General features: G+C 51.1%; 1 protein-coding gene across 18 annotated transcripts in view; it reads left to right on the forward strand.

Annotated features, from left to right (window-relative positions):
• AKAP13 (A-kinase anchoring protein 13) overlaps positions 1 to 26,330 on the forward strand; it is a 287,475-nt gene that overhangs the window by 250,868 nt on the left and 10,277 nt on the right. For 14 of the 18 annotated variants that reach the window (XM_066239247.1, XM_066239251.1, XM_066239258.1 and 11 more), the window contains 16 exons: positions 4,478 to 4,545; positions 6,807 to 6,873; positions 10,579 to 10,714; positions 12,481 to 12,593; positions 13,165 to 13,317; positions 14,235 to 14,485; positions 15,070 to 15,195; positions 15,293 to 15,410; positions 16,314 to 16,562; positions 20,985 to 21,061; positions 21,579 to 21,760; positions 22,085 to 22,167; positions 23,178 to 23,372; positions 23,816 to 23,977; positions 24,409 to 24,479; positions 25,124 to 25,168. In XM_066239247.1, the coding sequence (XP_066095344.1) occupies positions 4,478 to 4,545; positions 6,807 to 6,873; positions 10,579 to 10,714; positions 12,481 to 12,593; positions 13,165 to 13,317; positions 14,235 to 14,485; positions 15,070 to 15,195; positions 15,293 to 15,410; positions 16,314 to 16,562; positions 20,985 to 21,061; positions 21,579 to 21,760; positions 22,085 to 22,167; positions 23,178 to 23,372; positions 23,816 to 23,977; positions 24,409 to 24,479; positions 25,124 to 25,168 (2,096 nt within the window). The remainder of the gene's footprint in view (positions 1 to 4,477; positions 4,546 to 6,806; positions 6,874 to 10,578; positions 10,715 to 12,480; positions 12,594 to 13,164; positions 13,318 to 14,234; positions 14,486 to 15,069; positions 15,196 to 15,292; positions 15,411 to 16,313; positions 16,563 to 20,984; positions 21,062 to 21,578; positions 21,761 to 22,084; positions 22,168 to 23,177; positions 23,373 to 23,815; positions 23,978 to 24,408; positions 24,480 to 25,123; positions 25,169 to 26,330) is intronic. The other 4 variants (XM_066239253.1, XM_066239254.1, XM_066239261.1 and 1 more) reach the window with 2 other exon arrangements.

Raw genomic sequence — 26,330 nt, forward strand, 5'->3', positions numbered from 1 at the left:
GGGGGTGGGGGCTGCAGCAAAAGGCAACACTGGAGCCCCTTGACCACCTCAGAGTAACCTGACCTAGGGGAAGCCTGTCTGGATTTAAGATTGGGTCACTTTAATGGGGAAAGGAGGGGAAGAGTCTCCTATTCTTTCTTCAGTTACATAAGCTCCCCTTGACCGGTCAGCTGTTCCTGCCGCGCCCGTGACGGCACGCAGTCTTTGGAATGCTCGGCGGAGTCCTTCAGGAGAGTCGGTTATGTTTGTGTCTTTGGATCTTGCCAGTGGTTCTGTTTTGTTTGCTTCAAACAGATGTAAAATGAGATTATTGTTGATTCATGTTCTGTTGTGTTAGCAGCTTCTGAGTAGGGACCAGTTTAGGTGTGTGATGGGTTTTGCTTTGAGTGTTATTCAGAAAGACAGCTTTCTAGGGAGACGTTTCCTGAGGTTTAGAGTACATTCCTTATATGAAAATAGTAAAATGCATGCACGTAATTGACTAAAGAAGTCTGTTGTTTAAGGAAAAGGAAGGTAAAAGAAGAGCCTAATCAATAGTCAATTCTTATTTAAGCAGAGAGTGCACTTTCATTTTTTTTCCTAATTAACTGAATTTTACTTATTTTCTCTTAAAATACCAATATAGATAGAAGTCTTAGACACCTGAGTGGTGCTTATCCCTAGTTGCAGTAAGCCAGAAAAAAATGTTTCTAAATGTTTCAAATAATCTCATCTCACTGTACATTTTGTTTCTTTTTGTTTACCACTGTTCTGAAAACTGTAATAGGAGCAGTTGAGCCAAGATGGCTTTGCCCTTTTTTTGTGGCTTTCTTCTTGTTGTCTACATCAGCCCTGTGGTTACTAGACCCGCTGCTGAGAACATCTTATGTGCCTTTGCATCCAAGCTCTCTCCGCTCAGACCAGGCGATGCCTCGCTCCCCAGAGATGTTTAACAAGAGGTTGTAGAAAGAATTTTGGAGCATGTGTTTCTGCTCATTTTAGGTGGTGGTTGCTGTTTTTGTGGTTTTAGTTAGCTTGGTTAGGTTTGAAATGATAGCAAGAGATCGTGCCTGTCTGTTAAATAAAGGAACTCTAACCTCTCTCCTTAAGGAAGATCAGAATTTTTAACAGATGGACTTCGCTCGAATCTGTGTCCAGTAAGCAGAATAACCAGAACTTTTTAGCCTGTGTCCTAATGATCAATGGACTGAAGTATCAGAAAATCCTTCCAGAGCTCTGACTGTGGAGAACTCAAGCAGGTGAACCCTTCCTCTGGTGGGTGGCCCTTGAACGACCGTGCCCTTCTGTAATTTCAGCTCCTTTGTCCTGGCCCCTCCTCTTAACTGCCGGTTTCCTTAAGCCCGGCTCATTAATGGGCTGTTGAGTTTCTGCTGAAGGAATACACAGTGTGTGACAGTTCACTAAAGATCTGAGTTGGCTGATGCCAAAAGTTAAGGAGAACAAGAGGCAGCAACTGGTAGAAGGTAGTTCCCAGTCCTGTGGGTTTTCCTTTATCTTTTGCTTGATGCCGCCCAGCGACAAAGGAAGCTGGTGTCTCGGTTGTTTGTGTTTTAAATCGGGGGGGGGGGGGGTGTCTAATAAGGGGTCGGCTCTGTTCCAAACCTCTGTGCCAAGACCTCTTTGAAGAACTTTGACAAATGAAGGCGTATTGCTTGCTGCTATTAGGAAATCTTCTTTAAAAATAAATAGGAGGTCAGATAATTCTTTGCCCTCCCTAATAGCATGGTATGGTTTGCGGCAGGGAGAATGTGTTAAGATTTGTCTCTGATACTTGTGTTCTTAGTTATTGCCTGTTTTCAAAAACAGAGAATAAGGTTTTAGCCTCATGACTCTGGCTGATGTCCTTGGGGCCGCAGTTTCTGGCGCACCCACGCACAGCACTCAGACCGTCGCTGTGAACTCAGTCCAGGACAACTTGGTAACAAGTCGAGTGGTTTTCAAGTAGGTCCTTGAGTATGTTAAGCAGATGTCCATGCAAAGTATTCATCTCTAAGACTTGGGACCATATTACAGAGGATTTTAAAACTTCCTGGGTTGTGGGTTTGGGGACATCTCTCAAAAGGGTGAATTTGTGTGAAAAGTTGTTTACTAGAAGCACATTTTAAACATTATTTCTGATTTAATGATACATCGGTTGGCGTGGCCTTCAGTTCTCAGACGGCCTGAGAACTTGAGTCTTGCTGAATTCTGTTTAAAAGTACTAGCACCACGCCCTCCAAAATTGCGTCACTGACTTTTCTGTGGAATAGTGGGGCTCATTGGGAGGAAAGGCAGGCGGATGCTGCTCCTCTACAAGCTGTTCTCAGTGTGCTAGCTGGTCGCTTGTGACACCAAAATTAGTGGCAGGTTCTCAGGCAGACCCACTGCTTCCTGTGTTGCCCAGAGATGCCGAAAATAGCATCGATTTTCATTAAAACAAACAAGAAAATAGAACCTAATGGAAAGTTGCTTTAATTTCTCACAAACGTGGCTGATTTAAAGAGTGAGGATGTGTTTATAAAGAAATCCACGGAGCTCCCAGGCAGTCTGTCCCTGGAGCAGGAGACAGGAGAGGGGAGAGGGGAGTTCCGCCTGAGGAGGAGTCCCCCAGGTTCCCTCTGGTTGATATCCGGAGGGAGCCCCGCCCAGGGCAGTGGCTCCTCACGCTGCTCTTGGTAAATGAACCTGGATGTCTCTGTTGGTTTATTGACATCGGGAAAGTGAGCAGACTGTGAGTTTCACTTGGGCTAGCGCTGGAGGAAGTTAGCTAGGGAGGAGCTATCGATAGCAAAGGCTCCCTCCACCCCAGGACTTCCAGGGCCGGGCCGTCCCGCGGGCAGAAGGAGACTTCCTCCAGTGGCCTCCTTGACAGCTGCCCTGATCATTGTGTCCTGCCCCAGCTGTGCCCTAAAGGATGAGTCTTGCCTCGTGATGATTCAGGTGACCTGGGCGGTGAAAACTCGCAGCCTGAACCTCATGGAGCAGTCCAGTGGGATTTACTTTGAAAAATTGTCCCTTTCTTCAAGAGGTGTAGCATCGCGCCTTACAGAATCACAAACAGAAGAACTTGGGGGAGTATGGCCTTCCCTCTCATTTTGTAGATGAGGAAACAGGCCGGTAGAAAAAGGTCTTGCGTTTGCGTAGGTCTCGGGCGCATGGGCAGAGCCAGGGCCCGAGTCACGTGTGGTTTGGTAGCTGTTCTTCCTGTTCTGCTTTTCAGAAGTCGTCGCTGTCACGCACTAGCATCAAGGTTGTGTCGGGGCAGTTGGCTTTGGAGTAGAACAGATGTTTGATTGGTGCCCTGAGCCAAGCACTGTGCTCGAGAGTCCTAACTGATGATTCGGCTGCAGTGGAGGGTCCCTGCCCTGCAGGAGCACGCAGTGGAGGGCAATCACTCAGGAAACCACAGGGCAGCACGGGTGGCCCTGTTAGGGGAGAGAGGTCTGTGGCCAAGTAGGCCCTGAGGAGCCAGTGTTGAGGAGGGAATTAGAGAAGGCCCTGGCGTCTGGGATTTCTAGTAGTGTCCATCATCACTCCCTCCCTACCCCAGAGCCCCACCCTCCACCCCCCACCCCTCACCCCTCACCCCTCACCCACCCCATCGTATGAGCTAAGAGAACATAACCAGGGAGATGACTTAGACGCGGGGGTGCTGAGTCCGTATGAAGCATGGCTAATGAACGGTATCGGGCTCATTTTCCCAGGGAGCCTGTTCCCTGGAGAGGCAGTTGTCACGGTGTCCCCACAGACAGATGTTTTATTTGTTTCTACTTCACCTCTGGCCTGCTGGCAGAGTTTCACTTTCTGACCTCATAGCAGCCGTGAGCTGAGGTGACCCTCCTGAGGCACAGGGGGCTGGGTTTCTTTATCAGGGGCCCCGTTAGGCCAAGACAGCAACAAGAGCTGAGATGAAGCTGTGTCCTTGGCAAAGTGTGGCCTCTGCCTCGTCTGTCAGGAGGCCTCCTGCTTTTTCTTGAGTCAGGGCTCCCAGCCGTGCTGCAGGGAATTTCGTGACCTCTCTTCCTTGACTCATGTCTCCGCTGGGGTGCAGAATGCTCAGGGTAGGTCAGGTCCCAGGGACGGGGACAAGCAGATTTGCAGGTGCACACTGTAGCTTTGATGCGGCCACACACTTCCCACAGCCCCTGCTCTAAGGGGCTTTATTTACGTGTTTACTTGTGACTTAGACTTAAGTGACAGCAGACACTTTTAGTTTTTGCTTTGGTAGGCTTTCAGCTTCCTGCCCAAGAAGTTCCAGACTTCTAGTCCTCATTAATCAGAAATCCCGTCTGCTCTTGGTTTTCCTCCTCCGAGTGATATCACACGCCCTCTTCTGAGAAGAGCACTGTGATCCGCGCTTGTGACAGTCAGTGGCGTTCTGACGTGTGAGCAACTCCACTCGGGAGTCCACGGGCCGCGGTGGCAGGAAGTCAGCATCTGGGGTCCGTTTGTTTCGTTATTAATGTCACCTTGGTTTTCTCTTCTGCTTTCTTTCCAGACTGCAGTGCTTTTGTCCACAAAGGCTGTAGAGAAAGTCTGGCTTCCTGTGCCAAGGTCAAGATGAAGGTAGGACGTTTCTGGCTAAACGAGTACACTCTCCAGAGCTGGGGGAGCGGAGGCTGTGTGTGGCCTTTGTTCCTGCTCGCCATTGGGCACCAACTTGGAGACCAAAATGACCAAAAAATAATTCTTTCCTCTTAAGTGATTTTTCTTTCTAATTAACACCTTGTGAATTTTTGGCTTTGGGAAAACAGTGTTTTCAGAACTTCTCCATGTTAAATGTCCATCTCTGAGGCTCTGTCATCGTCAAAGTGGTTTTCTCCTTAACCCTGTGTGTAGCCTTACTCTGCTGTGACATGCCGGTTTCCTCCTTTGAGGCCGTGAGGGCAGCAGGTGGGCGGCGGGCCCTTGGATGTGCTAGAGGGCTGGTGTCCCCGTGATGCTGGCTGGTGCTGTCGGCAGCACTAGTCTAGAGTCCACGCAGATGGCTCTGGTCGGCCGACCCAGAATGGGAAGTGCGTGCTCCGAGCCTGCCCGTCGTGTGATCTGGGTGCTGCTTCTCAGCCGGCCCCCACGAAACGAGTGCGGGTTTGGACAATGCCTTATAGGCAGCCTGTGTGTGGTTGTCACCCATAGTCTTCTTGTCCCTCGTCAGAAGAGCAGGCTCAGCTGTATCTACACAGATGCTCAGTATTCTGTAGGACTCACCAAGGACCAGACACATTTACCCTGCGCAGGGGCCACAGACTGGTCTGTACATCAGCATCACCTCGAGGGCTTGGTAGAAGTCACCTTCCTGGGCCCGGCACCCCGAGGTTCAGACTCCAGGCTGGGGCCCAGGAACTTGCCCCTCTGATGAGTTTCCAGATGGTGCTGACGCTGCCATTCCGAGGGCCGCACTTCCGGAAGCAGTGGGCCGGTGTGAGGGTGACACACCTCTGTAGCCCAGGTCTTACTTGGCCCATAGACATGCATTTTATTTGGCTCATGAAGTTTTTTATTCTCTTTTTAACTTTGAGTTAATGCAGTTACTTAAAAATCATAATTCATGTCAATTTGGGTTTCTCCCACCCAAGTACTAACCAGGCCCGACCCTGCATAGCTTCCGAGATCGGGCGCGTTCAGGGTGGGCTGGCCGCATACAGTTTGGGTTTCTAATTCCTTTTTTGAAGTGGAAGATTTCACAACCCTGGTATTCCCCCTTCGCCCGCATTCCCAGTACTCACATTGCTCTTTTTCCTTGTTTCCGTCATACTAATCACCTTCTCAGACTCTATATTTAACTGTCTGTGTTTCTTTATTGCATTTATAGTTATGGCCTTTACCTTTGCCACAAGAATATAAGCACAAATGTGCCAAGCAGTCGGAGTCAGGAGTGTGTGCTCCATCGCAAGCTCCTAAGCACTAGCGTGGTACCTGGGCCATCGGTCCTTTAGTGCCAGAGAGGTGGAAGGCAGGTGGTGGCCCTGGGGCGCAGTGTGCTGCTCCCTCCTGTAGGCGGGAAGTGCAGTTCCAGATTGGCACGCGCGCGCGCGCGCGCACACACACACACATACACACACACACACAGCTTGCCTCTGTCATTTGTTACCTGCCTGACCCCAGGGGTTTGAGTTTGTGATCTCTGATGAGACTTAACCACTTGTGAATGTGCGAGGTTCTATAGAAAGATAATGAGATATAGTATCCCCCCTATAAGAGAGTGTGACCTTAAATGGGAAGTTTTACATTAAATTGGAAATGACGGTTTTTTACTAATGAGCTATATCTCAAACTAATTGCTTCAGTCTGCCCTTTCTCACAAAAAATGTCTGTTACACAGTGCAGCCAAAGTCCCAACTAAAAACATCCCTCCACCTAAGAATTATTGAGCCTCTTGTCCGTGCTGGTCCCTGGAGAGGGGAAATGAGAACGGCTCAGACGGGGGGTTCAGGGACCTGCGTCCTCGTGGGAGGGTGCACAGCAGATGGTGACCGTAGCTGAGGAACGCACGGAGATGAGCGAGCGTGGGGTTCTCAGGTGCCGGTCACGGCCGTGGGCGAGGAGAGTCTAGCGGGTGGCTTTGCCCCCGAAATGATGCTCAGAAGTCCGTGTGGTAGATGAACCATGCCTGTGACGAGAGGTACTCCAGACAGACGGAAGCGGTATTTGTGAAGTCAGAGTAGCAGAGTCAGGGGACAGCCAGTGATGTAGGATGCTGAGGCCCACTGGCAAAGGACGGAGCAGGAGAGTGGGAGCAGCTGGCTGTCTCTGCTCCAGGCTTCTGCAGACCTGACAGAAGGTAGGTTGTAAACGCCATCCTCATGTGTTTCTCTTCTCCTCTGCAGCAGCCCAGAGGGAGCCTCCAGGCCCAGGACACGTCCTCGCTGCCCACAGTCATCATGAGGAACAAGCGTGAGTGTTCCGCCTCCTCTCATAGCTCCTTCCAACTCCCTGGCTGGAGACTGAAACACACTTGTGTCCTAGTCCTCTGTCATTTAAGATTCGACTACCCATTCTGTGCCCTGTTATAGAAGGCTGCAGATCTATTGACCAGAAGCTTCCCATTCCACCATCAGACTCTAGCAAGGTTTCTAGTCAGTGTGGCTGCAATGGTGGCACCGCGGTTCCTCATGTGGATGTGAGTGACTGCTGCGCATCTTGAAATCCCCCTCAGCAAGCTGACAGTTACACTTGCTTGACTCGCAGTTGCATTAATCAGATGCGATCTTGCTTATTAAACTTTATAAACTGTGAAGTTGCATACTTTTTCCAAAGACTTCCAGTGGTCCGTATAATAGTAAACCACACTCTCCCATTCACATCAGACTATTTTCACCTGTCTGTACAAGACTCCACTTTGGTTTTACTTAATATTTTTCCTTTTTTTTTTTTTTTTTTTTTTAATTTTTCTGAAGCTGGAAACGGGGAGAGACAGTCAGACAGACTCCTGCATGCGCCCGACCGGGATCCACCCGGCACGCCCACCAGGGGGCGACGCTCTGCCCTTCCGGGGCGTCGCTCTGTTGTGACCAGAGCCACTCTAGTGCCTGGGGCAGAGGCCAAGGAGCCATCCCCAGCACCCGGGCCATCTTTGCTCCAATGGAGCCTTGGCTGCGGGAGGGGAGACAGAGAGGAAGAAGAGGGGGAGGGGTGGAGAAGCAGATGGGCGCCTTTCCTGTGTGCCCTGGCCGGGAATCGAACCCAGGACTTCCTCATGCCAGGCCGACACTCTACCACTTAGCCAACCGGCCAGGGTTCCTTTTTTTTTAATTAATAATTTTTGTCAGTTATATTTAACATATAGTATTATTATATTTTTATTTTTTATTCTCCATCTCTATCTCATTCCTTTCCCATCCTTAGCACCTACTGTGCTAATATCTAGTAGTGTATGTCTTCCTAATAATATCTTTCGACACATGTATGTCTCTGAAAGTATCCATTCTGCTTTTAATTTTTGTTTACTCAGTAGCATTTTGCAATGGGTGCCTGTTATAGTAAGCTGTCCTTAGACTGCTGGGCGGCATTCTTTCATGAACATGCACCACGTTTTAGTTCCCAGTCCCCCCAAGGACAGATGTCTAAGCTGTTTTCAACCAGGGCCGTCCCTAATGCAGCAGTCATTAGCATCTTAATTGGCTCTATGGGCACCTGTGTGCGGCTTACCCTATGGGAGGGTTTTTCGAGTGTGGTTCCTGGAATAATTAGAAGTGAGAATTCTTGGGTCCTACCCAGACCTACTAAGTTAGACATTCCGGAGGTTCCGCCCCGTGACCTGTGTTTGGATGGCCCCTCCGAGCGGCCATGCCCGCTCACGCTCGGGAACTGCCGCTCTGTGTGCACGCCTCGTGGCGCTGCACTTGGCTGAACTGTGCTCCACGGATGCTGCACGTTTTACACTGAAGGTGAGACCATCCACCAGCAGAACGAGTACAGCTCTCTGTGTCATGACACGCACTCATGGCGGTGGTCTAGAAACAGACCCACAGTGTCTCCTGACTCCGCGTGTACCTGATGGCCCTGAGTACTTCCAGGAGGAGAGTGACTTCCCTTTAGACACGTGGAGTCCCAGTTAGGGTCAGTCTTTGCCTGCAGAAGACTAACAGAGGAGCTCTGTCACTTGAATCGGTGGCCCAACCCATCCCAACACCTTTGCAAGTATAATCTTTAATCTTTACCTGTTATGTGCCGGATTCGTTATGTATGTTATCTCTGACACCCCGCACCCCCTGCTGAAGCAATATCATGGTCAAGATCCTGATGGCGGGTTGCAGTTGCATGGGTTGAGTCTCAGCACCTCCCCTTAACGGCTGTGTAACCTTGGACGTTTACTGAGCACCCCGAACCTCAGTTTCCTCCCTGCAAAGGATGAAGCAGTGCAGTGTGGGTGGTGGGCAGGTTTCAGTGAGATCACACTTGGTGCTCGGCCTCCTAATATATTAGCTTTTGCTACTGATGTGCATTACCCAGTGGAGTGTGGATTGCTTACAAGCTAGGAAAGCTGTTCTTTTCACACCCTGTGAGAGGCAAGCTGCTCTTTGTATTCATAGTGCTCTGCGTGCCTGATGGGGCGGCCTCTTCATGGACGCCTTCGTGCACCCTGCTTCGTCCTCTTGCACTTCTCCCCTTGACCTTCACGCTCACGATACCACGGGTTATTTCTGCCTTCCCTCACGTGATTCTCCTCAGCAGGGTCTTCTTCCTTCTGATCTGTTCCCGTCCTCCGCATTCCTCAAGAAGCCCTGACTCTCGCCCGTCAGTGTGACCGCTGCGCCCCCCTGACCACTGTGGGCTGCTCTGGGCGCAGGTGCACTTGGGCGTGTCCCTGTTTCTATGAGCTGCCCTTAGTCTCCGTGGGGTCAGGGCCCCGTCACCTCCTGTGTGCTTCCTGCAGGAAGGGTCTGGTCCTGTTGGAGCGCAGTGTGTTTCTGGTGTTTGTGTCACCTTCTTCTAAATAGAATTTGAATTGGAAGTTAATGATTTTGTGGATTTTTGTTAAGTCAGAAACATCCTGAAAGACTGAAGTCATAGCAGCCGCCCAAGTGTTACTTTCCTCAGCTCCTGACACCCTCAGGGCTGGGCCAATAATGCGGTCGGGGCTGGGCCGGGGGCTTAATTACCAGGGGAAACGAATTCTCTACTCAGACGACAGCGTGGTCACTTTAGCGTAAAATGAGAGCTCGAGGTCCCTCTGTGGTCGTGTTCAGGAGAAATAGGTGTTGATAACAGATGAGCTGTGTGAGTTAAGCCGGCCATTGTTTTCCTCATTTGTACATAAAGGAGTTGGTCAAACCCGTGCTCTCAATGTGCAGAGTCGTCTGGGAAACTTGTGCAGTGTGTACCCTCCTTGACCCCCCAGGAAGGCAGGGCTGGGGTTGCTCTTCCCACAGCATCTCGGCTGTCCCACCGGCACTGGTCTCAGGCCTCTGAGGCTCCTTCTGTCCTTACAATTCTTTTGGTCTTACATTATTTTGAATTAGTTTAAATGCATAATATTTTCACACAATTCTTAATTCTTGTTCACTACTTCCCATCCTACCCTACAGGTAATCACTCTTCAGTTTTATATTTATCTTTTTCAGGTTTCATTAATAATGAAGTGAATAACAATTTGGATTATTAATTTTTTTAAAATATATTGTGCATTTTATTCTACACCTTGATATATTTTCCCCCTTAAAATTTTATTTTCAAGATGTGTGTCAATTCATGGAGGGTGTCCTCATTTTTTTTTAAACTACATACTAGTCCATTTGGCGGTGTACCATAACTGATTGTTTGATCTCTTTTTGATACTCATTTGTATCATTTCCAGTCTTTTGCTTTTGCCAACAGTGTTCCATCGAATAACTTTGAGCGTGTGTCATTGCAAACACAGACAAGTACATCTCACGGAATAAACATATCCTGAAATGGGTTCCTGGGGTGGAGTGTATAGGCATTCACAGTTTTAGGAGATGTTGCCAAGTTGTCTTCCACGGGGGTTTTGGACCCGTTTGCCCTCCCCAGGAAGATCTGTTGTGAAGCAGTCCGCTTCTCTTGGGCACTTGTTGGGTGAGTCAGTGCAGGGGGGCATGGGTCCACGGAGCTCAGCTGCGTTCTTCTTCTACCTTACAGCCTCACAGCCCAAGGAGCGCCCGCGATCCGCCGTCCTCCTGGCGGACGAGACCATCGCTGCCCCCCTGTTTCCTAACAGACGGTCCCAGCAGAGCATGTCGCTGTCCAAGAGTGTCTCCATACAGAACATTGCTGGGTGAGTGGGGCTTTCACAGCGGACAGCTGGGTGACAAGAACATAGTAAGCATAGCATCTGGTAGAAAGACTCTCCTTTTATTAGAAAATATATCAGAGAATGGGTTGGTGCACAGCTGAGTGATTGGGGTGAGAAGGGGGGTTTCAGTTGGTGTGCCGTCCTGGCCGACGCTCTGTAACCAGGGTCCCCTTCAAACCTCATTATTAGCTGGTTGTCCTTCGCTTTTGTACATGACTACCCTGCTTCTAAAAACTCCAACTTCTGAAATGGCGATTTCCAAATCAAAATAAGGAGTCGGAATAGGAAAAAGATGATGTAATTCTGAATCGTTAGTTGCAACCACTTACACTTTAGATGTCACCCTTTTCTGTTGGTCACGTGGACCTGGCCTTTTTGTTTCTGTTTTATTTTGTTTTACATCCTTGCCTCTTGGTGCTTAAGTTAGTTTCATGGGCATGATAGTGGCCCAGTTACTACTTTTGGGTTCCTGCCCACTCATTGGTACCAGGATTTTTGGGATCCTGGCAAAAACTGCTGTGACCCCTGAGTGTTGAGGCCTCAGCTGTGACATGATTTGACAGGGCTGATTATGATGTTACTGGCTGTTTGGGGTAGTTGCCTGACCTCTCATAAAATGTAGGGCTCAGAACATCTCTGACATGTCTCTTACCCTACCCTGGAGGAGAAGTCTTAGCTTAGGGATGTAAATCTCCTTTTGTCTGTATTTCCTAAGCTCTGTGCTGGCTAATGTTCCCTCCTCCTTCAAAACAAAACAAAACACAATAACAAAAATAACAAGCTTCAGATATTTTTACTTTTTGTCTTTGTATTGTCATTATCCAAAGACCTTCTTTTCTTTTCTTTTCTTTTCTTTTCTTTTTTTCTTTACTGTATTTTTTTTCTCAAGTGAGAAGCGGGGAGGCAGACAGACAGACTCCTGCATGTGCCAGGCTGGGATCCACCCAGCAAGCCCACCAGGGGGCGATGCTCTGCCCATCTGTGCCATTGCTCCTTTGTAACCAGAGCCATTCTAGTGCCTGAGGCAGAGGCCATGGAGCCATCCTCAGCGCCCGGGCCAACTTTGCTCCAGTGGAACCTTGGCAGCAGGAGGGGAAGAGTGGAGAAGCAGATGGGTGCTTCCCCTGTGTGCCTTGGCTGGGAATTGAACCTGGGACTTCTACACATGGACCCCAAAAGCCTTCTTTTCAAAATTATTATTAAAATTTGTTTATATATGGTTTCCTAAAGTTAGTCTTAAAGTAAAATGTAAAGTTTTAAATGGCTCTGGCTTGCTGTTGTGTCATATCACACACATTTCCCGGGTGCTACTAGGCTGGCTGGTGAGTTGAGGACAGGAGAGCACAAGAATAACCAATGTCATCCCAATAAAGCTAAGAAAATACATTTTAATTCAGAGAATATAGTTTATTATAAGTGCTCAATCTATTGTTATTAAGGGAACAGGAGGAAAATTGTAGTGGTTAGACACTGAGTTTCAAATAGGGAAATCTCTCATGTGATATGTGTAGAGTTTGGGGGGAGAGGGTTCTCCTTCCTTCCTATCATTTAAGACAACCCAGGGCTCAAAGTGTTCGGGTTTGCAGTGCTATTAATGCCTTCAGCCTTCGTTAGTGTTCTTGTTGCTGGGTCTCTGGCATGAGGAAGTTGTCTGCAGTCCGGGGGCACCCCCAGCCAGAAGGCCCTCACTGACGACCGCCAACCACGGCTCCTCACAGTGTGCATGACGCGCTTCTCTTTGTCCCCAGAGTTGGCAGTGACGAGAACATATCAAACACCTGGAAATTCCTGTCTCATTCAACAGACTCACTAAATAAAATCGTCAAGGTCAATGAGTCAACAGAATCACTTACTGATGAGGGTAAGGGGAAGTCGTGCCTGTACTTTGTTCTCTGTAGAAACTGTCCCGTCTCATCACCTGGGTACCAGCTCTGATGGGAACACTGGTGCGTGCCTCTTCCTTACTCCAGGGAACATTCTCTAGATTGCCTCCAAGTGTCACGTGCTGTATGATAAATCCGTCATCAGCCTTACCCAGTTGTTAGAGATGGTTGTCCACTGAAAGATGTCATTGTTTTCACTACGGTCATATTCTAGTAGAAACGCTGCCTCCCTGCAGTTCTAGCTTTCTCGGCACAAGTTGTGAGCCCCCTCTCTTACACAGGTCAAGTTGCCAGGGCCTTGCCAATTCCTGCTTCATGGAGGAATCGTGTCTTCATCACGCTGAACTCGTGTGATGGTTACCACTCTTGCCAAGGCCTTGAATGCCGACAGAAAAGGGTTCTTTTCTCATGCAGGAATACGGTTCTTTGTCCCCCGAATTTATGCAGAGCTGTGTGTGTCTTAGGAAATTGTCACACCAAGGAAAGTCTAGCGTAGGCTCTTTAGAGGGCGCAGACCGAGGTTCTCATACTGGTTTTTTGTATTTTGAGGAGTAGGTACAGACATGAACGAGGGACAGCTGATGGGGGACTTTGAGGTCGAAGCCAAGCAGCTGGAAGCGGAGTCCTGGAGCCGGATAGTCGACAGCAAGTTTCTGAAACAGCAGAAGAAAGACGTGGTCAAGCGGCAGGAAGTGATCTATGGTGAGCCACTTCCTGCGCTCCGCTGGCGGTGGGCGTGCTTGGTCCAGAATTTGTTTTGGGGCGATTTTTTTGGGCTGTGGCAAATCAGTGTTCCTGTGGGTAGCATCATGAAGATTTTCTTTTAAAATCTCTGAGGTGTAGAGACATGATCTTATTTCTATCATTTTTTCTTTAAAATTAATTTTCTTTAATTTTATTGAACATTTTACTTAATACAAGTGCTTATTTAGGTAACAGACCTAAAAGGACATCTCTTGTGATAGTTGACTTCCTCCACTACAGTGGGGACTCGACAGTACAGTAAGAATTAGGAACACAGTAAATTAATTTTCATTTCAGTGAAGACCAGTTTGGAAACCACCAAAGAGTGATGGAGGCCCTGGCTGGTGGCTCACTGGATAGAGCTTTGGCCTGGCATAAGGACATCCCAGATTTGATTCCCACTATGGCACATGGGAGAAGCGACCATCTGCTTCTCTTCCCCTCCTTCCACCCCTTCTTTTTCTCTTTCCCTTCCCCTCCTGCAGCCAGTGGCTAATTGGTTTGAGCTTGACCCAGGGCACTGAGAATAGCTTTGCTGGAGCACATAAGCTTCAGGCATTAAAAATAACTCAGTACTCGCGCATTGGCCCCAGATGGAGTTGCTGGATAGAGCCTGGGCGGGGCACATGCAGGAGTCTGCCTCACTTCTCTCACCTAAAAAAGAAAAGTGGAGCCCAGTGTGACTGTTGTGGATCACATGCAAGGTGGAGGAAGAAGATAAAATAAAAACACACTAGTGAGAAGACAGCTGTTGACTCAGTTCTGAGGTTCACACATAGCTGTAGGACTAACGGGCTCTTAATGGCAGCAGAGGCTCTCGGGAGGAGCCCCTTTGTCGCAGCGTCCGCCTGACTGCTGTGCTCTGTCCCCGTCAGAGCTGATGCAGACGGAGCTGCACCACATCCGCACGCTCAAGATCATGAGCGACGTGTACAGCCGGGGGATGATGACGGACCTGCTGTTCGAGCAGCAGATGGTGGAGAGGCTGTTCCCTGGTCTGGACGAGCTCCTCAGCATCCACAGCCAGTTCTTCCAGAGGATCCTGGAGCGGAAGAAGGAGTCCCTGGTGGACAAGAGCGAGAAGAACTTCCTCATCAAGAGGATAGGCGACGTGCTGGTCAATCAGGTGAGCGTGGGGGAGAGGGCGGGCGGGGCTCAGCCGCCAGTGCAACCCCCCTCCCCAGACAACCTTAGAACATTCTTGTGACCCCACAACCACCAACTGTGGCAGCCTAGGCGACCGCTAACTATTTTCTGTCTCTGTGAATTTGCCTATTCTGGGCATCTTACAGAAATAAAACAGTACATGGCAGTTTGTGATTGGCTGTTCTCGTTTAGAGTAATGCCATCAAGGCTCATCAGTAGTGTAGCATCATATATGGACATCGCATTTGATTTATCCGTTCATCTTTTGCTGTACATTTGGGTTATTTCCATTTTGGGGCTCTTAAGTATAATGAGTAACGAACATCTGTATCTAAGTTTTTGTGTGGACATAGACTTACTTTTATATTTAGGTGTGAAACTGCTGGGTTATTCAGTTTTTTGAGGAACTGCGAGACTGTTTTGCTGCTGCACCATTTTAACCTATCGGGGCTCGTTATGAGGAAGCACTCTGGGGTTGTAGAGATGGACTGCCACTTTGTACAAGATGCTGGCACCAGCCTTGCCCCTGAGTTACAGCCTTGCTTCTGTTCTCTGCCTCTGCAGTTTTCTGGTGAGAACGCAGAACGCTTGAAGAAGACCTATGGCAAGTTTTGTGGGCAGCACAACCAGTCCGTGAACTACTTCAAGGACCTTTATACCAAGGACAAGCGGTTTCAGGCCTTCGTGAAGGTACTAATGTGAAGCGTCCAGAGCATCTGTCACTGTCCATGTTAGCTAGCGCCCCCTTCCTGGGGCAACTCCTGACCTTGCATTCATTCCCTTGCAGAAGAAGATGAGTAGTTCGGTGGTGAGGAGGCTGGGCATCCCGGAGTGCATCCTGCTGGTGACCCAGCGGATCACCAAGTACCCCGTTTTGTTCCAAAGAATACTGCAGTGCACCAAAGGTGAGCTCCTCCCTCGTGCGGTGTTGTGCCCAGCAGTGCACTCTGCTCTGCTGGGTCTGCGAGAGACCCTGGGTTTTAGCTCCACAGCCTTTTTGGAATGAAAACTTGAAATGTTATGTCAGCAGACTGAGGGTGGATGATGGCAAGAAGGGAAGGAACCACTTGATCACATGAAGAGTTCAGTGACCTGGGTGCGCACATGGGCACACACACACACATGCACATGCACACGCACACACATATGGGCATGCACACACACATGCACACACACACACACGGACATGCACACACACATGGGCACGCATGCACACGCACACGCACACACACAATCCCTCTCCTCCCTAAGTTCCAAGGGCCCTTCTCTTGCCTCTGTAACCTGTTTCCTGACCCCATTTCTTCTACGGCTCACTTCTACCTCTGTGACTTTCTGAACAAACTTCCTCTTATAGTATAGGGGGGAAAAAGAGTTCAGTGACCTGGATAACTTCTCCCATGTCACTGGACTGGTACTGACCCCCACCGGTCCCTCCTGAAAGTGCCAGGGTCGCTGCTGCGCCTTGTTACTCAGTGCTCAGCGCTTCTGGCTGGCTGGTCCTGCTTGGAGGTACTTACATTAAAGATTTTAAAACAAAGGCAGATGAGAAATTTGTTGCTCCTCTTCCTCCCTAAAATTGTTTGGTTCCTTCTACTTGAGAACATAGCATATAGTTGCATGTTGTCTGCATCATGAAAAACGTCTAATTTTACCTAGAATTAGGCCTGAGAGAGGGCTAAGCACATAACCCTGTTACCTTGGCATTGCTCTGATAGTGTGCCCGTGATGTGGAGGAAGAGGGCAGGAACCCTTCTTCCCGCTCTTGTCCCAAAGGCCCCCCTGAATACAGAATTATTCTTTCCTTCAAGATAACGAAGTGGAGCAGGAAGCCCTGGCCCAGTCCTTGAGCCTGGTGAAGGAGGTCATTGGCGCGGTGGACAGCAAGGTGGCAAGTTATGAGAAGAAAGTGCGTCTGAATGAGATTTACACGAAGACGGATAGCAAGTCGATCATGAGGATGAAGAGTGGGCAGATGTTTGCCAAGGAGGACCTGAAGCGGAAGAAGCTGGTGCGGGACGGGAGCGTGTTCCTGAAGAACGCGGCAGGCCGGCTGAAAGGTGAGCCCAGTTGCTCCTGTCCCGGGCCGGGCGCGTGCCCTCCACGGCAGGCGGAGTCCAGATTCTTCTCTTAGAAACTCGCCACCCGATTTTTCCTTGGGAGCCGTGTCTGAACGTCCAGCAGGAGCAGCCGTCATTTCATTGTTCTTAGTCTGTGTCAAAAAGGAGATAGCTTATAAAATTGTATAAAATACAGCAAGTTCACAAGGAGATGTAGTCAGGGAGAAGGGAATAGAGATTTTAAGAAACGAGCAAGGGGTAAGATTTACACAAAAACGCAGTGTTAAGAAAGGTCTGTTTCCCTACGGGAGCAGAGCTACTGATTTGGGTTGGGGTCTCGGGGAAACCCCACCAGACAGTTCAGAGCCCGTGAGATTAGACATGTGCACACTCTTCTAAAGGCGTGTTAGGGGTTTCAGCTCCTGAACCTTCGAGAAATGCAGTATTAATAATTACCAACTAGCTTTATTACACTTAATGATGTTCCTACCTTTTATCTTTCTCTAAGCAAAAGAGATCATAAAACATTTATTTTTAATTTGATATTAATTTTTAGTTTTCAAATGATTGGCTACATCAAGTTAAGGAAGTTATTAATCTGTACATTTGATTTTTTTAAAAAAATAATTGTTTTTCTGAAACCTGTACTCTGGGCTTGTACGGTGGCTCTGACTTCCCCAGTGACCTTGAGTGTGCCCACCCCTCCCCCCGGGTCCTGTGCACTGAGAGTGTGCCCAGGCAGGCCGCGTGCTGCCGACCTGCGGGCATAAAGCTGAGGGCTGAGCTGTGGGCCCCTCCTGTCTCTGAGGTGTAACACTCGGGGTGTTGCTGTCAGAGTCCCCGAGTCCTCAGCTCCAGTCTCACCGTGCTGACCACACAGTGGAGTCCAATGGGTCAAAGGTGACTGAAGCAGACCCCCCCCGCCCCACGCACATGCGCCCACACAGCCAGAGCAGCCTGAAGACTGCTCTCTGGTAGAGGGGCACCGGAACAGAGGCCTGCACTGAGGACTGGGGCCAGGGAGGAGCAGCATTCAGTCCTGGAAGATAGGAGGAGGGTCCCTGCACGAAGGGAAGAGTCAGCATGGAAGCCTGGAGGTGGCGGAGGTGGCACATCTGGGGAGGGCGGACAGCGGGCCCTCAGATGGGCAGCAGACGGACAGGCCAGGGAGGGGCCCAGCCTGCAGAAGGGGCGGCAGACGGACAGGCCAGGGAGGGGCCCAGCCTGCAGAAGGGGCGGCAGAGGGACAGGGTGGCGGGGGCCCGGCCTGCAGAAGGGGCTGCAGAGAGACAGGGTGGCGGGGGCTCGGCCTGCAGAAGGGGCTGCAGAGAGACAGGGTGGCGGGGGCCCGGCCTGCGGAAGGGGCGGCAGAGGGACAGGGTGGCGGGGGCCCGGCCTGCAGAAGGGGCGGCAGAGGGACAGGGTGGCGGGGGCTCGGCATGCAGAAGGGGCTGCAGAGAGACAGGGTGGCGGGGGCCCGGCATGCAGAAGGGGCGGCAGAGGGACAGGGTGGCGGGGGCCCGGCCTGCAGAAGGGGCGGCAGAGGGACAGGGTGGCGGGGGCCCGGCCTGCAGAAGGGGCGGCAGAGGGACAGGGTGGCGAGGGCCCGGCCTGCAGAAGGGGCGGCAGAGGGACAGGGTGGCGGGGGCCCGGCCTGCAGAAGGGGCGGCAGAGGGACAGGGTGGCGGGGGCTCGGCATGCAGAAGGGGCTGCAGAGGGACAGGGTGGCGGGGGCCCGGCCTGCAGAAGGGGCGGCAGAGGGACAGGGTGGCGGGGGCCCGGCCTGCAGAAGGGGCGGCAGAGGGACAGGGTGGCAGGGGCCCGGCCTGCAGAAGGGGCGGCAGAGAGACAGGGTGGCAGGGGCCCGGCCTGCAGAAGGGGCGGCAGAGGGACAGGGTGGCGGGGGCCCGGCCTGCAGAAGGGGCGGCAGAGGGACAGGGTGGCGAGGGCCCGGCCTGCAGAAGGGGCGGCAGAGGGACAGGGTGGCAGGGGCTCGGCATGCAGAAGGGGCTGCAGAGAGACAGGGTGGCGGGGGCCCGGCCTGCAGAAGGGGCGGCAGAGGGACAGGGTGGCGGGGGCCCGGCCTGCAGAAGGGGCGGCAGAGGGACAGGGTGGCGGGGGCTCGGCATGCAGAAGGGGCTGCAGAGAGACAGGGTGGCGGGGGCCCGGCCTGCAGAAGGGGCGGCAGAGGGACAGGGTGGCAGGGGCTCGGCATGCAGAAGGGGCGGCAGAGGGACAGGGTGGCGGGGGCCCGACCTGCAGAAGGGGCGGCAGAGGGACAGGGTGGCGGGGGCCCTGCCTGCAGAAGGGGCTGCAGAGAGACAGGGTGGCGGGGGCCTGGCCTGCAGAAGCGGCAGTGGGCCAGGCTGCAGAGGGCACCCACTCCGGACTGAGAAGTTGCAGTTGTTACTGTGGATGAGGGGAGGGCAGAGGAGGAGTGCAAAATGGGGGGTTTAAGCAGCAGTGTTTTTAGTAGAGTGGGGAGGTTAGACCACAGCTGGGGTGAGGACGTCTGGTGACAGAGCTGGGACACTGTTGCGGTGATTCAGAGAAGAGCGTGTCTAGGCCTGTAATCCCAAAAAGGCACACCCTTCTGGCCACTGCCAGATGTGCACCCCTGTGCACCCCACTGGTCCATGATGACCCTGGGCTGAGTGAACCCCCATGCCCCATGACTCTGAAAACCAGGTCCTGGGCGTTCGTTCGCACGTGGCCTCTCTCTGGTCTCCAAGGCAGCTGGCGGCTCCGAAACTCATCCTCCCCTGGAAGGGCCTGGTCTTCTGGAGCTGCTGCTGCCTAGAGCTAGCTCTCTGTCCTTTCCTTTACAAAGCGTTTGACCTATTCCCAAAATAAAAACTAATAGACTCCAGCTGTTGGAATCAAGCTGTGGTCAAGCCCGTGGCGGAACGCTAGGTTTTCTGACCCGAAAGGCCGCCACTGGGCAGGAGTCGGTGTGGAGACATTCTCCCCTCAAGTGAGCCGTGCCAGGAACAGCCAGTGCCGTGGGGGGCGCCCTTGGAAGGGCGGGGTCTCCTCTCGTTCCCTGACTCTGGTCATATACACTTCAGGATCCAGTGACAGCAAAGCTTGTGTTTTAGAACTTTTCTTTGGCAAGCACCTGAGTTACTTAAAAGTAAAGTTTAAGAAAAATAACCAAAATATTGGTAGTGCATGGAAAATTGCTGTCATCTAGGCCAAAAATTCAACGTCCCTAGAAATCAGACATCCTGGCTTCTATTTTCTTCATGGCTTTGCCATGAGTTGCACGGAGAAGGCGTTCTTGTCGGGGCAGGTGGGACCTGACCCCCAGGAGGGGCTGACATGGCAGTTCCATTCCGTCCTCGAGGGACCCTAGGACCCCTTTCCAGAGAGAGGGTGCTGCAGAGGGGCCAGCCTCTGAGCTCTCAGGCGGCTCACCTCCAGAGATGGCAGACGTTATCCTGAAGGGGATAATGGAAGGTGTCACTTTTTGTTCTAGAAAAATAGAGCAAGAATTTGTGGCATTTTTGTGATTCTGAGGTCTGACTAGAGGTGTTTGTTCGTTTTTTTTGTTTGTTTGAATTTTGTTTTTTAAGTGAGAGGAGGGGAGCTATAGCAACAGACTCCCACATGTGCCCTGACCAGGATCCACCTGGCAACCTCACCTGGGGCGAGTGCTCAAGTACCAAGCTATTTTTAGAGCCTGAGGCTGACATGCTTGGACCAGGCAAGCTATCCTCAGTGCCCAGGGCCACACTCAAACCAATTGGGCTACTGGCTGTGGGAGGGGAAGAGGGATAGAAGGGGGGAGAGGGTAGGGGTGGAGAAGCAGATGGTTGCTTCTCATATGTGCCCTGACCAGGAATTGAACCTGGGGCATCCTTATGTGGGCCTGACACTCTATCACGTTTTGTTTTGTTTTAATTGAGAAGCAAGAAGGCTGTTTCCATGGCACAGAGAGGCTGAGGCTGACTTGCTGTGAAGCCATGGTGTTCACATGTGCGTGTGAAATCAGAGAGCAGTGGAGCCTTGTTCTCTCTGCAGGGCATGTGAGGGAGTCTGCAGTTAGGCGTTTCTCCACATCACCTTTGGCAGCTGTCCTGAGCTCCCCCACGCCTTTCCCATTGCTGTAGTCAGGTGGGAAGTGCTGTGACCTGAGTGTTCTGTGGAATATATAGCTAGATAACATCTGTTCAAGTCCTGCTCTCCGTTTGTATTCTTACAGTGTTTGATTCTTAGAATCTTGCCTCCTGGGAAATATCTTTCCAGAAATAAGTCCTTAAACTTTTCCAAGACAAGGCGTTAGTGATAAATCTCATTTAAAAATGCCTCTAAAATCTAATGATCAGAGCTGGTTGCCTTGCCCTGTGTGTGTATTGCTGAATTGATAACAAAGTGCTCTGACTGTGCTTCTCTGCTCTCTTCTGTTACCCCGCTGCACAGAGGTTCAAGCAGTTCTGCTGACTGACATCTTAGTTTTCCTTCAAGAAAAAGACCAGAAATACGTCTTTGCATCATTGGTAAGCTGAATCATTAGTCTCTGTTTGTAGCTAGTAATTGTATGCACAGCAACTAGGGGGAGGTATTGAGCATCAACACTGTTGGTCTCTGCCCTCTCAAAGTTCATTGGCTCAGGCCAGATTCCTCAGGGTAATTTCTTACATACCCTTACTGTTTCCCACCCTCCCCCAAAATTCTCCTGTTTCCTTTCAATCCTATTGAAAGACTTGGACATTGTTTGCTGTAGTATTTCTCACATGTATGCCCCGTATATCATGCTAAGTTATAATATTGCCAGTCAGATTCTGAGAGGAACTTGGAGGCCTTCATCGTATAGGAAACATGACTAGAATCTTTATAGCCACAAGGTGTCATTTTCTCGGTGGAACTCTCTCTGACAAAATGCCGGTGAAATACGCTGTTTCTCTTGATCCTGCCTCTGCCCGTGTCAGTTTGTGGTCTCTCTTCCTGAGATCGAAGTTGTCCTCAGGAGCTAGAACGTGTCTATTTCTTTCGTCTGCCCCTCTGCTTTCCCAGGACCAGAAATCCACAGTGATCTCTCTGAAGAAGCTGATTGTGCGGGAGGTGGCCCATGAGGAGAAGGGCCTGTTTCTGATCAGCATGGGCATGAAGGACCCGGAGATGGTGGAGGTCCATGCCAGCTCCAAGGAGGAGCGCAACAGCTGGCTCCAGGTCATTCAGGACACCATCAACACCCTGTAAGCTCGCCCCCCCCCCCCGTGCCTCACCCCCCCTCACCTCTGCGCTTCCTACCAGACCGGGCAGCCCCGCCCCGCCCACCTTGCCCACCTCTGCGCTTCCTACCAGACCGGGCAGCCCCGCCCCGCCCACCTTGCCCATCTCTGCGCTTCCTACCAGACCGAGCAGCCCCGCCCCGCCCACCTTGCCCACCTCTGCGCTTCCTACCAGACCGGGCAGCCCCACCCCGCCCACCTTGCCCACCTCTGCGCTTCCTACCAGACCGGGCAGCCCCAGGAGCCACTGGTGTCTGAGGAACTTCTGGTTTATTTTGGTTGTATTAGGAACAGAGATGAAGATGAAGGAATTCCCAGTGAGAATGAGGAAGAAAAGAGAATGTTGGACACCAAAGCGCGGGAATTAAAAGGTAAAGCGTTGGGAGTGGTCCAAGTCCCGTATCTGTGGAAGGTCTGTGGTCACAGGAGACGGTCCCTCCCAACCTGGGTCCCTGGGTTGCCCCAGGAGGGACCTGGAAACAGGGAGGGGAATAGCTTTTAACAGAAGAGAAGCCAGCTCAGGACTGACTCGGTCCTGGTGCAGAAGCGATGAGAATGGTCTGACCCTGGGCCACAGGAACACGGAGTCTGTCATCTCAGTGTCAGTGCTCTTGGACCCTCTATCACAGAGGAATTTGCATAGTCACAGCAGATATTAAACAAGACGGAAAGGTACTTGAAAAGAATCTGCTTCCCTAACAGCTACCCTGGCGACTGTGCCAGACGTTCACAAATGAGCTCTGAGGCAGTTTGGGGAGAAGTGTGCTTATTGATTATGTTCGACCAGCATTTGACAGCGGTACCGAGTGGTCTGGTGCTTGTCAAGAGGGTAACCCGGGTTCGGGATGCTCTCTGTGGGTTGTCGGCACCTAGGAAGTAATTTAGCCATGGAGTGAATGAGATCACCAGGAGTGTGTGTGTAAGAGACGGACGGCAGCCCAGGACGGAGCCAAGGGGACCTGGATTCTGCTGCAGATGACAGGTCTGTGCCTGAGAAAGGATTTTAGGATGAGAAGCAATGAAGTCCTCAGGGGGAGGGAGGAATCCGTGCTGGAAGGATGACACAAAGACCTCCTTCGGTTGAGTAGTGAGAGTGACTGTGGAAAAGTAGATGTCGTGGCAGGCACCGGCCAGAGAAGAGAAGAGAGGGTGGAGAAACAAGCAGGAAGCAAGGAAGTAGAAACAAAAATGCCGGTTGGTGTCAGAAATTCAGAGACCTAGAACAAAACCTTGGTAATACCGTAATGAGGAAAACTAAAGTGAGGAAGAAAAGCTATGCCCTCTGCTGTCCCATAAGTTACCACAAGGTGGCACTCCTGTCTAGCCAACTCATCATACCAAGCTGTCAGCTCACCAGACCTTTTCTCTGTTCCCTCTGCAGAACAGCTTCAGCAGAAGGACCAGCAGATCCTACGCTTACTGGAGAAGAAGGAGATGATTTTCCGGGACATGACCGAGTGCAGCACGCCCTTGCCAGAGGAATGCTCCCCGACCCACAGCCCGCGGGTGCTCTTCCGCTCCAACACCGAGGAGGCTCTCAAAGGCGGCCCTTTAATGAAAAGTGCAATCAATGAGGGTAATTGACGTTCGCGGCTGCCCCTTATTCATGTCTGCCCAACGTGGCTTAAACACGAGTATTACTTTTTATTGTAAAACGGAGCACAAGTACAGAACACAACCTGACACAAATGTTCCGCTCTAGTAGTGAGCCTCTTGTAGCCACTACCCACATCAAGAGATAAGATGTGGCCGACACCCTACAAGCCCTTCCACATGTCCTGTTCTCCTCACAGCTCCCTCCCTTCCTCCCTCCAGAAAGCACAGGTGCTGTGACTTTCACAGCAGTCACCTATGTTTCTCTGTGCTTTGTGGCCAAGTACCTCTTGTAGACACTGTAGTTGAGTCTTGCTCATGTTAGATTAATGTGCAGCCCGCCACCCTCTCCCTCCCTTTCCACACGACTCAGCGTGCGAGACTGAGCTTTGTAACGCATGGAGTTTGCATGTTTCCTTTTCCCAGTGGAGATCCTTCAGGGTCTGGTGAGCGGAAGCCTGGGAGGCCCCCTTGGGCAGCCCACCGGCAGCCCCGTGGGGCAGGAAGGCACGGTCGGCCCTGTTTCCTTGCCCCGGAGAGCGGAGACCTTTGGAGGGTTCGACAGCCATCAGATGAACGCTGCCAAAGGTGACTGACTGTGAACTGTCGTGCTTCCCTGAGCAGCTCGGAGCTGCAGGCAGGCCATGCTCAGCAGCCCGCCCGGCCGTCCTGGGCGACAGTAACTGTTGTAGTGAGACTCTGCCGAGGATCCAGCTGCTGAGTGTCCCGGGACCTCGGTCAGGGTCACGTCCATTTTGAATAATAAAGATATTCCTGGGATCTCAGCTACGCTGTAGCCAGCGCAGTAACAGTACTTGTGTTTCCATTTGCTTCTAGTCCTTCTGCATCAGCAACAACGATTAATAATCGTGTAACGGCCACCAAGCGGCTTCTCATTCTTCAGCTTTAGTAGGGTTCAGAAGGACCATACCCCTCAGCTGTGTATATTGATTTTTGTTCTTGGCTAATCTGTTTCACAACTTTAAAAAAAAACCCAAAAAACTTGTTTATTTGTTTAGGAGGTGACAAGGAAGAGGGAGATGATGGCCAAGACCTTAGGAGAACAGAATCGGATAGTGGTCTGAAAAAGGTATATTTTTCTAAACTACACTTGGCATGCCCCTTTGAATTTATAATCTGGGTACCTGACTTGCTGTTTTTATTTCCAACTTTATTTTAAAAGGAAAGCCCTTTTTTGTTCTTTCGAAGTGAGAGCGGGGAGACAGACAGACTCCTGTATGCGCCCAACCGGGACCCACCCGGTATGCCCACCAGGGGGCGATGCTCTGCCCATCTGGGGTGTTGCTCCGCTGCAGCTGGACCCATTCCAGTGCCTGAGGCAGAGGCCATGGAGCCGTCCTCAGTGCCTGGGCCAACTTTTGCTCCAGTGGAGCCTTAAGAGGAAAGCCCATTTTTATACACGTAGCCCAGTTAAGAGACCCCATTTACTGGCCACTTGGTCTTACTGGCTTAGAAACTCATGTTTACAGTCATCACTTGGCCACAGTCCTGCCAGGACCAGTTCCATGGAGAGGTTGGTTTAAATACCCCAGATAGACCTGAACTCTTGACAAGGCTGGAGCGACAGCTCAGCCTCAGAAGCCGTTGCCCTGGGAGGAGGGGCTGCCGGGGACATACCAGAGTGGGGCACTGCGGTGGAGCCGGGCACACGGCAGATCGGCTTTCCCCCTCCGGATCTTCGTGGTTTTAAAATGCGTGCTTTCTGTTTTACAGGGTGGAAATGCTAACCTGGCATTTATGCTTAAGAGGAACAATGAGGTAAGGATGTTATGAGCTAATTAAGAGCATGCCATTATAGAAATTGCTAGGTTAGGAGGACTCATCTTTGTGTCGCTGGTGTAAACAGGCTGACTCCCGGTGGTACCCTACGCACGCCCTCAGCACATGGCTGCCCCGCCCCTCACCTCCCTTCCCCCTGCCCCAGGGCGCCCCATGGGCATGGTGTAGGAGCGCTGCTGTGGGAAGCCTCTTGCTCTCTTGGATGCGCTGGCAGCCGCCCTGCTGGGGTCACCAGCACCCACACGCCGAGTGCAGCTCATGGCCACCTTTCCTGGGCCAAAGCCACACGCCCAGAACACGGCAGATACCTTGCGGGCTGCGCTGTGTAGCCATTTCTTACCCTGCAGTGGCTCAGATTGAGTTTTCTTCCCGGAGCCCTGCTTTTCACTCAGCACGAACAGGGGTGTCACCCTAAAGGTGGCCCTGGCATCCTGCTCATTAGAGATCCGACTCAGACTCGGTCTTTGCCACCGTCCCACAGTGGGGTCCCGCTGGCCCTGCAGGGAGCTGCTCTCCGGCAGAGGCCACCCCCAGTGCTCCCTGGGAAGCCCCCTCGAGGTCACCTCTTCTCTGAACTTTATGTGGCTCTTAATTCCCGAGGAGCTTTATTTTGAAATTTTGTATTAGTGGAGTCTTTCCCTTATTTTCTAAAGATCAGAGGGATGTTGTTTTGTATTTGTTGGCCCAGGGGTCCAAATACTGTGGTGTCCTGAAGGAAGCCCCTCAGCAGTCATCCTGAAATGAATAGACCTGCTCGTACACTGACTTTTGCTCATGGTGTCTGTCTCTTTAAATTTAGCTTCCTGTTGGTTTTCCCATTATTTAGTGGGGAGAGTCAGGTAGAAGATTGTGCAAGACCAAGTTTTATGCAGTGCATACACTCAGCCGGAGTTGGCCGCTCCTCTGACTGCTCTAAGTTTCTCTGTTGAATTGAGAATGAGCTTAAATGAGGGGTAAATAGTATTCTCAGATATGTTAAGCCTGAGGATTATGTTTTTTGCATTTTTAATATTATCAAAGCAGTACATTACATATTCTTTTGGTAGACTATGTGAAAACTCTCCAATAATGTGAAGAAAAAAATTGATAAACATTGTCTCACCACTGAGAATTAAGTAGGGTTAAATGTCCGGTGCTTCTG

The sequence above is a fragment of the Saccopteryx bilineata genome, chromosome 7, assembly GCF_036850765.1.
Source record: "Saccopteryx bilineata isolate mSacBil1 chromosome 7, mSacBil1_pri_phased_curated, whole genome shotgun sequence".
NCBI lineage: Eukaryota > Metazoa > Chordata > Mammalia > Chiroptera > Emballonuridae > Saccopteryx > Saccopteryx bilineata.